Source organism: Ylistrum balloti, unplaced genomic scaffold, assembly GCF_031769215.1.
Source record: "Ylistrum balloti isolate Yb309-2 unplaced genomic scaffold, AGI_CSIRO_Ybal_v1 Utg371402, whole genome shotgun sequence".
In the NCBI taxonomy this organism is placed as follows: domain Eukaryota; kingdom Metazoa; phylum Mollusca; class Bivalvia; order Pectinida; family Pectinidae; genus Ylistrum; species Ylistrum balloti.
Genome location: NW_026782738.1, coordinates 64695 through 79007, shown reverse-complemented (window position 1 = coordinate 79007; position 14313 = coordinate 64695). Strand labels below are relative to the sequence as shown.

The following is a 14313-nucleotide window of genomic DNA, read 5'->3' as shown; positions in this document are numbered from 1 at the left end:
TTCCTCGACTACCCATAATTAGCTGTTTATTTTGTTCCACTTTGTGGTTCTCCTAACATCTCTATTCCATAATGAGATAAAATTGTATCTTATCTTCCCTACAGAAAACCCCAGATGAACTGACCCCGAACACGAGTAGGGCTCTCGTATACAGAAGACCACACTGAATTATTCCTTTTGAAATTAAATCTGTTAATTTTCCTGGGAAGACGACATGTTTAACCCGCGTGATGGTGCTTTATTGGCTTAATATCTTATTTCTGTTTGTCAACAGTCCACTAGTGTAGAAGAATGCGTCTTCACTTAACAGAATCATCTTTTTTTGATCTTTTTTTTAATTCAAAGCTTTCACATACAGTAACTTCAACAGGACAACGTAAGATGACATTTGTGAAATGCATGTAATAGAAACTCACTAGAGACAGACCTAGAATAGGGAAAGCACAGAACATACCTAGGTAGGGAAATTATAGGAAATACCTAAGGCATGGAATTTTAGGACATACATAAGGTAGAGGAACCAAAGGACAGACCTAAGGTAGACAAAGCATAAGACAGATCGAAGACAGGAAACCTTAGGACAGACCTAAGGTAGACAAAGCATAAGACAGATCTAAGGCAGGAAACCTTAGGACCGACCTAAGGTAGACAAAGCATAAGACAGATCTAAGGTAGACAAAGCATAAGACAGATCGAAGATAGGAAACCTTAGGACAGACCTAAGGTAGAGGAACCAAAGGACAGATCTAAGGCAGGAAACCTTAGGACCGACCCCATTATGAGGGGAATCATATAAATGTTTTGCAGACTTCCGTGTAGGGGAACACACAGACCTTTAAAGCGGACCTCACGTAGGGGAACCTTACATGTTACAGACCTCTTGGAAGGGAAATCCATAGGACAAAGCTCCAATGGTAGTTTTTGGGAACCACAGAACGGACCTCACGTGGAGGAACTTATGGGGACCGCCTTTTGGGAAGGGAAATCACAGGATAGATCTCGGGAACGGAAATCATAGGACATTAGCTCTTTTAACGGTAGGAGGGAATGACGACAGAGAAAGTGAAGCCATTATGATTGTGAATCAACATCTTTATAAATGTTTTGGAAACCTGTTTTTAAGTAACGTATAGTTTCCGTGTGATCTTGTGGAATTTTACTACACAACCCAAAGACCTTTAAAGTGGAGCTTTAAGTACCCAGTGCCTATATCTTCATTACATGTTAAGTGCCCACGCCTCTTGCCTGATTCACAGGCTGTAGTAATCTAACATCATTAAACTTTCAAATAAATACTGTTTTAACCAATGCCATGTACAAGTTTTTGACAGAGTATGCATCACCATCTGGATGACTTCACAACGAAATGCCAACGTTGGGATAAGGGTTGTGACTTCATGGGGGTCATGACCTTTTGTGGAAGTAAAAGTATACATGTAACTTCAGTTGGATAATATTATGGCCCGAAACTGCTTTTGGATCTCGTATAAATTATCCGATATTCCGATTTGGATTATTAACTGGCTTTTAACTGTAATTTTTGCGCCTATTAGCGAGAATGTTTGTCGAATGATGGAAAGGCCAGCGAAATTGATACAACGAGCGTTGGTCCGACACGTTTCTAACGCGAGGGGACTATTTCCTTTCAAACGAGTCAAACTGATTCACATACATGTTGTATTTAGAGTCAGAAATCGAGTACTGCGCGGCGTGATACATGACCAGCTTTTTTTTGAGCCAGTTTCCAAGCGAGGGGTACATTTTTTAAAATCTGCGAGTTGCTTGCCTTGTGTATTTTTAATGACCGTGGACTCTTTGTCCCGGCTTATTTGCATATGAGTTTATATATTCCACCAAAAATCAATGATTTACACGAATTTCCTAATGCGGAATATCAACGTTCACTGGCTAATGAAAAGCTATGCACTGACCCCGGAGTCGGTAGTAATTCCTTATCTGTGGGGCGTGAATCTTACAAGGCTAAACTATTCCTTAATTGTACTAGATACAGAAATGATTAGAGAATGATACATTGATAGATAACCGAAAGAAACATCAACAAATTGTTTAAAAGATATGAAATTATTAAGACCATGAATTCAGTTTATTTATAATCAAAGTACTATTTACGAGTACTACAACATATGTCAAAAACTGAATTGGAAACAGAACGCCTCAGCCCTTACAAGCGGATATTTACCACTCATGCAACTTTGACCCTGTTCTCGAATTTAAGCTAATTTTAAGTTGGCCTTATATCCAAACCACCGCGGCTGCTGAGGAATTTATCAGAAGAGCCACTTGACTGGGAAAAAATCTGATTAGATTTTCAGAATATCGGGAGGGGGTGAGACCTCTGTCGCTGTTGGTACAACTGATAATCCACTGCCGGGCATTTTTACAGAACTGGAAACTACTAAGTCAGTCTGTTACTAATATCTTCGTTTAGCATGTGTAATGACAGAAACAAACACTTACCAGAAGATATTAAAACTTCAAATATCGTATTTATGAAGAAAAATATTTAAGGAATCGTTTACTTTTAACTGTTTCAAATAAAATATGCATCAAAAATACTTTATTCAGTTTTATAAAGCTGACAAATCTTTTTGCCTTTTGCGTTGTTTTGAATGTAAATTCTAAAGTAGAATATTTACCTCTGGCAAAAGTGTTAAAACCCCGATGGTTCATTAACGTTTTGTATTTCCACCTGGTTGTGTGTACGCCAAGATCACGTTTACATTGACTTTTGAAAAGTTGAATCAGTCACACATTAGTAATGCTACATTACGAAACTTATCAAAATGTAATCAGCTCGAGATCTAAACAGTAAAAAGAGTGGGGAGGGGGAGGAGAAACTGAGTCATTTTTATCATTTAAAAAATCTCATTCAGAAGTTCACAATGTAGCACTATTCCCTCCCAAACCAGTGCCAATATAAGTAACCTTTTTAACTCTTAGTTGTCTTTTGTTTGGCAACGATGTTTGATGATAACACCGAGATAACCGCGCGTATAGTAAGCGTTACTATCAGCTGGCAGAACACGCGCAGCAATTTCAAAAACGGCTACGCTCGTTCTGATTGGCCGGTTTAAGAGATGACATTAGTTTGGAAACCCATTCAGGCTTCGCGTTAAGTTTCAAGCTAGTTTTACAGATGTTCTTGATCGTTGAAAAACAAAGATGTCAAAATATTTTATCTGCTGCCTGTGTTAGATATCCCGACTCTGACACCTGTTCAAACTATACAGATGGGTTTAGAGTAGAGGCTTTCCCATGCTGTGTTTTTTTCTTTGACGATCCATTTCGCAACCATGAAAAAATGTCGATATACATATTCCATTACAATTTGTCCCCACAGGCCAAGTTTAAGTGGAAACAACAAGCGCTCACGGCGCAGTAACAAATCTGACCTAAATTAACTTTATGGTTGGGTAACGTCTGTGTTCTGGAACAAGTGCGGTAATACGAGGATCGGTAACAAACAGGTCGGGCAGTGGTGATACAAGAATGTAAATGCTTAATTCAACAGATTCGAGGTGATTTGGTACTTTCAATTAACCCAATATACTCAGCCTTAATCATTGTTGTCGATGAAGAAACTTAAATAACGGTTACAGTTTAAAACATATTGTGATGTTTACATAGTCTATATGTTTTTATAGTATCGAAAATCGTAAGAAACGAAATTTTCTATCGTTATTTCAGATTAAACAAAAATAAACAGTGAAAAATTGGTCATATTTTAAATTCACACTACAGGAATCATTCGGGACTAAAGATTAAAGTGATTGTGTTTCTCGCTGTCCTATTGTAATCATGTACTTTTTTACCAATCAAATGCAATTACTATAGTTGTCTGATAGACATGTCAAAACTGTACAGAACCCCCTCCCCCCGTCATTTACAGATCGTGGAACCGAAACAGCAGGGTCAGAGGTAAGGGAGGAAAGTTATATTGTGACGGGGATCGGATACAGGAGAGGAGTTAGAGTGTGGGCAGTGTAATAGGGACCGGATACAGGAGGGGAGTTAGAGTGTGGGCAGTGTAATAGGGACCAGGTACAGGTGGGGAGTTAGAGTGTGGGCAGTGTAATAGGGACCGGATGCAGGAGGGGAGTAAAACTTAGGCAGTGTATAGGGCAGTGTTAGAATGTGGGCAGGTATACAGGTGGGGAGTTAGAGTGTGGGCAGTGTAATCGGGACCGGATGCAGGAGGGGTACAGGCAGGGGAGTGTTAGAATGTGGGCAGTGTAATAGGGACCGGATACAGGAGGGGAGTTAGAGTGTGGGCAGTGTAGTGTATAGGGACCGGATACAGGAGGGAAGTTAGAGTGTGGGCAGTGTAATAGGGACCGGATACAGGAGGGAAGTTAGAGTGTGGGCAGTGTAATAGGGACCGGATACAGGAGGGGAGTTAGAGTGTGGGCAGTGTAATAGGGACCGAATACAGGAGGGGGGTTAGAGTGTGGGCAGTGTAATAGGACCGGATACAGGAGGGGAGTTAGAGTGTGGACAGTGTAATAGGGATCGGATAAAGGAGGGGAGTAAGACTTGGGCAGTGCAATAGGGACCAGGTACAGAAGGGGAGTTAGAATATGGGCAGTGTAATAGGGACCGGGTACAGGAGGGGAGTAAAACTTAGGCAGTGTAATAGAGACCGGGTACAGGAGGAATGTTAGAATGTGGGTAGTGTAATAGGGACCGGGTACAGTAGGGGACTGAGACTGTGGGCAGTGTAATAGGGACCGGGTACAGGAGGAGAGTAAGACTTCGGCAGTGTAATAGGGACAGGGACAGGGGAGGAGAGGGAAGTTAGCGTGTTGGCAGTGTAGCGTAGACAGGGATTAGGAGTGGGGGGTTATAATGTCGGCAGTGTAATAGAAACTGGGGAGAGGAGGGGGTCAGAGCGTGGACAGTGTAACAAGAACAGGGGTGATAAGGGGAGTTAACGTGTGGGCGGTGTAGCATGGACGGGGGTGAATAGGGAGAGTGTGGGCAGAGAGGGACAGGGGTGAGGAGGGGTTGTTAGCGTATGGGCAATGTGGCAGGGAAAGGGGTGAGGAGGGGGCGTTAGCGTATGGGCAATGTGGCAGGGAAAGGGGTGAGGAGGGGGCGTTAGCGTATGGGCAATGTGGCAGGGACAAGGGTGAGGAGGAGGCGTTAGCGTATGGGCAATGTGCAGGGATAGGGGTGAAGAGGGGGCGTTAGCGTATAGGCAATGTGACAGGGACTAGGGTGAGGAGGGGGCGTTAGCGTATGGGCAATGTGACAGGGACTGGGGTGAGTAGGAAAAGAGCCAAAGAAGAACGATATTTAAATTTTGGCTACAGTAAAAAAAAAAATAGGAGTGGGAGGACTCAGGAATGCTGGATGTATAATGTAAAGAGCGGAAAGGGGAGGGGGCAATGAGGGAACGACTAGGACAAAACAACGAAGAATAAGGAGTGAACAAGGGCTAGGGTCAAGAAAAATGTCTTACTTTGTCCTCGTTAAATTAAAGACTCGTCTATATCAATCTATCAGAATTAAGACTTGTATGACATCATGCTTACCCAGTGGTTTTCCCATTTACCGGTAACGACGGCAGGGCCGAAGCTCCTAGCTGGGTTCAAACTACATCCGGTATATTGGATCTGAAAACGGAAGAAAAAGAGTAAAAATGACGCAGTGAATGAGGTTTTAATTGGGACAATTTAGCTATATAAATACCAACTTAGTCCCAGGGTGCCTTAGACGATAGTTTTACTAAAAGTATTCACGTATCGTCAAACAAATTTCTGAACATATGTCCAACCAACTCGCATGCAGTCAAATTCCTTCATAGACAAAAGAAACGTTTCTTAGGAGAGGTGCAGATACGCGTTCTTTGGAATGGCTAACTAAAATATATATCAACAGATTAAGGTTATTTCTCAAGAAAATATCAAAATCATGTTACTCTCCCCGGTTGTAATTTCTATTAAAATTTCATTACTGTTAACTAGTACCTGTTGTGATTTCTCCTCGAAATGTCGAGATTAAGTTGCGTTACCCTGTTGTGATGAATGACATACCATCAAGTTTACTGTTATAACGTGATGTTGGTAGTTAATTTACAAAGAATTAATGTCGTGGTCCTTTAGTCAATCACCCCCGATACCATTAGCGAAAAACAAAACAAAAAAACAAAACAAGAAAACAAATAAACAAAACGTTAGAAACAAAATCAACAATTAAAAAATTACTGTTTTTTAAAGACCAATCCCGTTATAACACATTGTAGAGAAATACCAAGGGATACATTGTGAATAGTTTCACAAATTAAATCTAATGTCAACATTGTTTACATTTTTATATAATTAAAATTCATACCAGGTATGTTTTTACGTGATTCGCACGCCATGCTGTCAGAAAGAAGAATATTTTAATACAGGTGAGATACAGTGTGGTCTAAAATGTTATTTCTTTCTGTTCATAAATTACGAGGACATGTCTATGCCGTTTTTATTGTTAGGGTTTTACCCTCTTTCATTTAAATATAATAATTTAATGTCACTTTGTTATATTTTTCTCTTTAATCTTTAAATTAAACCTTTTCAATATGTTACATTTGAAAATTGTAACAGCTTGTGTGAAGCAACAGCTTTGTGCGAGTGATGGGGGTATCATAAAGCACCATGAGGATTATTATTCGAATATAAAAAAAATAAATGTTATTATGAATCTGTGATGAAATCGTAAACAAGATTTGGGGATGACGCTAGACCGAGCGGAAGAAGCTTAAGCGTCCTGGGGTGGGGCGCTTTCACAATCCGAAACCAGCCAATGAAAGCGCCCGTAACAAATGTTCGTGGCAGCTTCTGATGTTGGCAATAGCACAGAAGGCATTGTCCAGTGGGGACGCTATCAGTAATTATGCTAATTAACCCCGCGGGATCCATGCCTCGCCCTCTGTCTAACCGTCCACGTTTGAAATGTCAGGCATTGTAATTTACGCTCTCGCGGCTTCCGCCACCGTTAATATTCCGCTATTCAAACATCGATGAACACAGAATTGACAATGGGGCCGTTTGGCGGGATGCGAGAGGACAAAACGCAATTCGAGAATCGTTAAATTTCCATGATAAATAGATGAGAAGAAAGAAATCAAACACAAATCGTCACTAACAAAGAGAATGTTTAGTTCTGTTGAAGATCAAAAAGGATTTTAATGTCAGCTCGGAAAAATCCGGCTAAGATTTAAATGTCAAGAGAAAAAGGCGCTAATTTATCAATTAATGTTGGTATATTTGTCTGCAGTCCCGCGATTTTAGTTATTATCCCAAAGATGACGCCACATGCAGAAGGTACCATATACAAAAGAGAAGATTATATATATATATTATTATCAATAGCAAAAGTGTATATATATATATATATATAAGTAATGATTTTTATCCGCGCATGTTTTTTCATCGACAGGTTAATTGCCTCACGCGTTAGGAAACTAAGATTTAACACTTTTATAATCACTGTTGTTTATATCCCTTTTTTCTCTCTCCGTCTTCTGGTTAATATAAGCTAATAACATTGTCAGAGGTAATCTACATTTAAGTCTTAAGCTATTCGTTTAATTAATTCACATAAAATTTCATTTTAATTCGTTTTCTGTCTGATATAGAACTATAAAGAAGCGGTTGATTTACATACATAGTAAACACATCAATTACAGTGTAGCTGACAACATGCAGTGCTTTCAACAGAAGAATTTTTTTTAATGATGTGATAAAGACCTAGAAACAATACCATTAGACAAAAAAGTAAATTTACTTACGGCCACCAAATGTCCAGCTACAACCGCAAGACCAATGGTCAAGGGGGCAGATCCGTTCAAATCGTTCCTATCACTGTCAATGGACGCTAACACAGTGAAAACCAAAACGAAAGTAATCATTAGTTCCACGCCGAAACCCTGGGCATCGGTGACGCTGCCTTTAAGGGTGTTTACTCCTAGTGTTCCCTGGGTATCCTTGGGGGTGAGACCGAACAGAATTCCGGCCCCTACCATTGCCCCCAAAATTTGGGCTACGATGTACATAAGTCCACGGACAATACTGACCCGTCGGGTGACAAGGGCGCCGAGGGTGACAGCAGGGTTGATGTGACCACCGCTAATATGGCCAATAGCCCATACCATTGTACCAACTATTAAACCGAAAGTAAGGGAGATCTGGACGGTAGATGGGGGCATTGCTAACAAGTCTGTGCCCGACATACCCCCGGTAGATTGCTGGGGTAGGGCTGAGGCACACCCGAAAAACACCAAGAACATAGTTCCCACCAACTCGGCAGCTACGGAGCGCCATAGATTGGGACTAGTGAGATCCTCCAAATTCTCCTGCATGATTTTCCACATGATCCGATACCAAAATCCTATTGATACTAGCTTTCGGTTGCTACTGCGACCACGCTGGTCCCGCTACAACTTCTTATACTTTGGAAATTTAATTTTCTCCACGCGTTCACTACGCATGCGTTTTGACAAGCGGGTTGGCACTGGTATTGGTCTGAGGGTCTCCTGTTCATTAAAAACAACCGCAGCAAACCACGCCCATTTACTAGAGAACGTACTCGGTCCAAGGGGTAACGCTGACAGAGACAGAATCCTTGCTAACACCACTCTTAACTGGTCTCTCGTAAAAAATTGAATGTTTCAGCCTCGCTACTACAGTTACTACACACAATAGATGGGTGATCGGTGTTACCACTCTCTTAGCTAACAACACAGATACTAACTCATCATCGCACGTGCTGTATTTATATGGAGGGCTGGGCTGTTAGGAGCGGAAATATCAAAACTACTGACCCTCGAATCCCATCCTTCAGACACAATCGTATATATCTGCAGCCCACACCGACCTGCCAAACCACGTTCATGTATTTATCTGTCGTACACAAGTAAATTAGCATATTACGTACGATAACACCTCACTTTGTGTAATGACGGTGAATTTTAATTATGTTTTCTTCAAAATGTCGAACTGTTTACGTTAGATATTTCATTGCATTTACCGCTTATTTTTTGACCCATAGCTGACTGTTTGGCATTCGCTTCAGTGATTGACACGCGTAATGCATGTGCAGATATACAGCGTCTGTACCAGATGTGAGAGCTGTCAGTTATACTATAATATCACACACTCATGCAGTATCACATTATATAGAAAGCTGTTAATTTTTAGGTACGAAATACTGCTTATCTAAATATGAAACTTCTCACGGATTTTGACACAAGTTCCTGTGAAATAAACAATCAAGTCGTAATTTCATGATCATTTGCCTAAACTATTTGTCTTCTGATGTGGTAAATCATTGATAATAATATCTTATATCTCTAAACTAGAGTTACTAAAACATTTCTCTTTAGATTCAAAACGTGTATTCAGAGGTCAGTGGTCTCTTATTGCAGGTGGTCGTTATACACAGGTTCAATACATATACATTAACTACGAGAGAGTTCCCGAAGTCATTTTCCTGAATACATTTGAGAATGAGTTAATGAACTAGCAGCACTTTTTAGTTCCTTGATCGTATATGCATGTCTTTCTTCAGGGTATTAAACTAATGGACACGATTACACCTGACTATTCTTCGTTTGCTTTCTATAACAATCACCGCCCTCATTGTTTTATGGAAATGATGTTACTAATGATATTAGTATGCTCTGTCCTCTTCCTGTAATATATAACATTGGAATATGTTAATATCAAACAGAATCCTCTCATAATACATTATGTACGTTTTATCAAACATTTCATGACTTAGAAAATTGAAAAAAGGGAATTTTTTAAAAGGGGGGGGGGTATAGTCCGTATTTTAGACGTATTACACAGGCACGCATGCGCAAATTTTAACGTGTTAATGATAATGATTACAAGTGTTAGTTTCTATGTTATAAAGCCACACCATAAACATATGATAAACACTGAAATGTGAATCAATAATTATTTACAGGAAGTAATTAAAATATTCTCTAATATCATGTAGTCATTGTACACACATGTTGTATTACAGAAGATATCTCTTTGTTTTGATACATCTATATTTAGTACAGTTTGATAACCAACACATAGGGAAAACACCTCTGATTCCTAAATAGGTGTGGCAAAATAAGTACTAAAATTGTTTCACTGTCACTTGCGGACTTTAAAACTAAATTTTATATATAAAAATGTTAATTGTTTATTTATCAAAACTTTCACGACAAAAGTTCGTAGTTCAGAAACGAATAGAGAATGAGATGTTTAAGGTATTGTACAGAGATCCGTCGTTGTTTACAATAATATTTACAAATGTTAATTTATGTAAATAATGTTTATGTGCGTATCTTTCCTATACGTCATTGATAACATTAATATCACTCTAGATGTCCTGACAAGATAATGTTTATCATTATGATGTATAATATTTAGGTTACTATCAAATAAATATATATGACATTAGACTGGAATTGACTCAATCATTCCGTAACACTGACCACATATGTACAGCTTGGTATTTAGAGAATGCGAATATCTTCACTATGGAATGACAGAACATGAATCGTGGTCCTCATCTTGATGATAAAACAAAGCTATCACCCTAAAGAGGTCATCAACATTTCACTGCTTATCTCCTGGCATAATGACACTGCCCAATTATATAGGTCAATCGCACATTTCAGAGTTTTTTGACGAGAGAATATCCGTGGAATTTCATCTGTCCTCTTTAACGTGGCGTTATGTGTATATATGTCCAATTTTTTTCGGCATTTGATTTTAAATGAAGACAAAGCTTTTCACTATATCGTTTACAGGTGGTGTGGACCTTCCGTTATCGTCAAGGTACTGTGAAAACGAATATGTAAAAAAACAACCTTAATAGTCGACCCCATGTTATTTACTTCTTATATAACCAGTGTGAAATAAATATAACTTAAACAGAAGTGAGTAGCTTTTACGTTAAATTTACGAAAGTTCAAACGAGTAGTCACGGTTTTTTTTTAAATACTAAAACTACTGTCGATCACAAACATAGTCACGGACTGCTGCAGAATCGATCACTAATATCGATCATAAAGTTGATCACGTGAATCCGATCTCGAGAGTTGAGAATGCTTACAAGATGACTTTATCCGTCTGTGACATATTTACGTTTCAGTGTAATGATGTAAAACCTCAAAAAAATACAAACATATCAATATAATCACAATCCAAACTCATTTCATAAAACTAGGACAAAACATCAACAAAAGAAACGTTTACACGGAGACTCCTAAAAAAAAGTACAAGAGAAATAAGACCAGGTGTTCCAAAAGTGTAAGCGTCTTGTGCTTCACCGACGGCACCCGCCATGGTTAATCCAAGTAAGTACTGTCACGTTCTCAAATGAGAACAAGGTATACAACTAACGAGCATCAATCACGTCCAGCTTCATATCACATAAACAATTAAAATATTTCTCAACGAGTCACTGTGGCGACCCTAAGACGTCCACATAATTTTCATCAAATCAGGCAACGACGAGTTTGTCGCCACTTCCGAATCTTCCACATTACCTGCTGGGACTTGACAAAAACCTTATCATCACACGACCGAGCAGATTAGTTACCTGAAATAAGAAAATATCACACCGGTGCCTTACATGATACATTCGACAAGGATCAGATAATCGATCTTTTATCCAGTAAATTCGCCCTTGTAATTTTTTTTGCATATATCACTTGTGTGATATACCAGAGAGCGTTTTCATTGGTTGGTCCAGTCAAAAATCGTTTGTGATGTCATGATATCTTGGGACAATGACGTAACATCGTGAACTGAAAATGGTGCGACAAAATGGCTGCCTCCGTTTTGTTTTTTGTCCTCCACATTCTGACGTTTAAACCTGTGAAAGTGTAACTTTTTGTTAAGCAATAAACATTAAATTTGTTTCAATTTCATTTGTGATTTCATAAAACTAATTTCAGATTCTATATATCTTTAAGAGTTGACGACAATGACATGACGGACTCACATTTTACGTAATCATTATTCACCTGGGAAATGACTTAATTACTTAAATTACTTTACGCTTAATTGCATTTTTAAATACAATTGATATTTACGTTGTATACCTTACACTTGTTCGCACGTCTTAAACAACAGCAGACATTCCACTATCGCCAACATGTAGTAAATTAACGAGTTTGTCGGAATTGTATTAAATTTTACGGACGAAGAAGAATTCACACATGCGCACACCGAAATGCAAGTATATGATGTTTACAATTATATTCCGCGGCAGTAGCGGATTAAGATACTGTTAGCGTGGAATTCTCACCCACATGACCTAGGGTCGACACAGCTATCGCGCCCTTTCTTTCCGCTTTTCTGATTTAGAACTCTTCAAAGAAAAACACTTGCACGTGTTTTTCAAAGATAACAGACAGAAACAAATGATAAGGGTGGATCCGGAATGTTATCGTGCATTGTTGACCACTGATATACGCCATCTTGAAAGTATCCGATCGGCACAACTCTGTTTATTTCTTTATCAAATCGAGAGACTGTAATATTTCATCTGTTCATATCTTTTTAATAAAAGTTTTAACGAAATTACAGTCTCTTTATATTTTTTTATAAATTTGTATAGATTTCTGTGTATTTTTACTGTTGCCGATCAGAGCTTAAACCTCATGTGTAATATTGTTAAAGTCACGTGACCATTACAATTCAGTGAGTCCAACTGAAATACAACATTAAATGATAACGTTATCTTTATCTTTAGGGCTCTAAAAGATCAATTCATATTTAATTTACGCTTCTACAAGGTCATCGAATACTTGAATTATATCACTGAAAACGAGGATATTTATTTTGAGTGTTTATAAAGTTCACAGCACACCAGCATCGCTCTGTATGGCAAAACACTTGCAAAGGAATGTATATTATGGTGGAAAAGACATGTTTGTAGTAGTGGTTTTACACGTGTGGCTCAGAGGGAGGGGAAATTCACCTCGTTTTAGGGTTAGAATGTTTTCAATTAAAACAGTGACTCCAAGTTCAGCATGGGCTTTGATAACGTTACCAGATAGAGACGCGGTGTAAACCACACAGGCCACAGAGGTACAGGGAAACCGTATCTGTTTATCCTTTAAACACATGTTGAAGAATTGTTACTCTGACCCTCAAAAGCTTCCTCGTGTCACCGCGAAAGATTCTTTTTTTTTCTTTTTGCATGTCATGTTCGACTACGTCAGTCATACGTTTCAAACGTAACGTCGAAGGATCACCCATTTGTTACACTGATTAATCTCCCAAATGTCATGGCATATGGTCTCTCATGTGTCACACTGAGATATCTTTCAAGTGTCATGACACAAGATCTTCTATGTGTTACACTAAGGAATCTTGACAGGATCTCCAAAGTGTTAGGACATAGGAGATCCTGCGTGTCGTGTGGAATATTATCGTGTGACTTACAATGTTTGTTATATAGTGTAAAGATCTTCTTGTAGCATAATACAGTAGCGTAAACAGACATCGAGTTACCATAGCACGTTACCATAGCACGTTACCACAGCGTAAACAGGCATCACATTACCATGGCACGTTTCCATAACACGTTACCATGGCACGTTACCATAGCCCGTTACCATAGCGTAGAAAGACATTGAGTTAAAACAGCACGTTACCATGGCACGTTACCATAGCACGTTACCATAGTGTAGGCAGACATCGAGTTACCATAGCACGTTACCATGGTACGTTACCATAGCACGTTACCATATTACGTTACCATAACACGTTACCATGGCACGTTACCATGGCACGTTACCATAGCGTTAACAGACATCGAGTTACCAAAGTATGTACCATAGCGTAGATAGGCATCGAGTTACTATAGCACGTTACCATAGCGTAAATGGATATCGCGTGACCATAGAACGCTAAAATGGTTTTAACTGACATCGCGTTATCATAGCACGTGAAAGTATCATAACAAAAGAATGTTACCAAATCACCCTTTACGTTGTCAAAGCAGGTTACAATTCAAAAAAAAAAAAAAATTAAATAAACGTCACCTTCCATCACGTCACCGTACCGTAAATAGCACTGCGATAGCTAGATAACTACAGATCGATTTTATCCATTACATGTAAGTAGTTCCGGTAACTAGGTACTTGCATTGTCACGTGTTTGTGGCTCATTATTGTGTGAGATGAAACACGATGATGAAAAATAAATCTGTTCTTAACTTGATTGGCTAGATCTAGTTGTGTAATGGCTTTTACACCCTAAGTGCTGGTATTTTCCTTAAACGATAATGCAG

The 14313-nt window shown here is 39.0% G+C and overlaps 1 protein-coding gene across 1 annotated transcript; it reads right to left on the bottom strand.

Annotated features, from left to right (window-relative positions):
• Nucleotides 1-5513: 5513 nt before the first annotated feature.
• LOC132562371 (aquaporin-4-like) lies at nt 5514-8752 on the bottom strand. Its single transcript, XM_060227113.1, has 2 exons — nt 7796-8752; nt 5514-5636 (listed from the first exon to the last, which is right to left on the bottom strand). Exons 1-2 carry the CDS (start codon nt 8375-8377, stop codon nt 5529-5531), a joined length of 690 nt encoding a protein of 229 aa, XP_060083096.1. The 5' UTR covers nt 8378-8752; the 3' UTR covers nt 5514-5528.
• Between the last annotated feature and the right edge of the window lie 5561 nt (nt 8753-14313).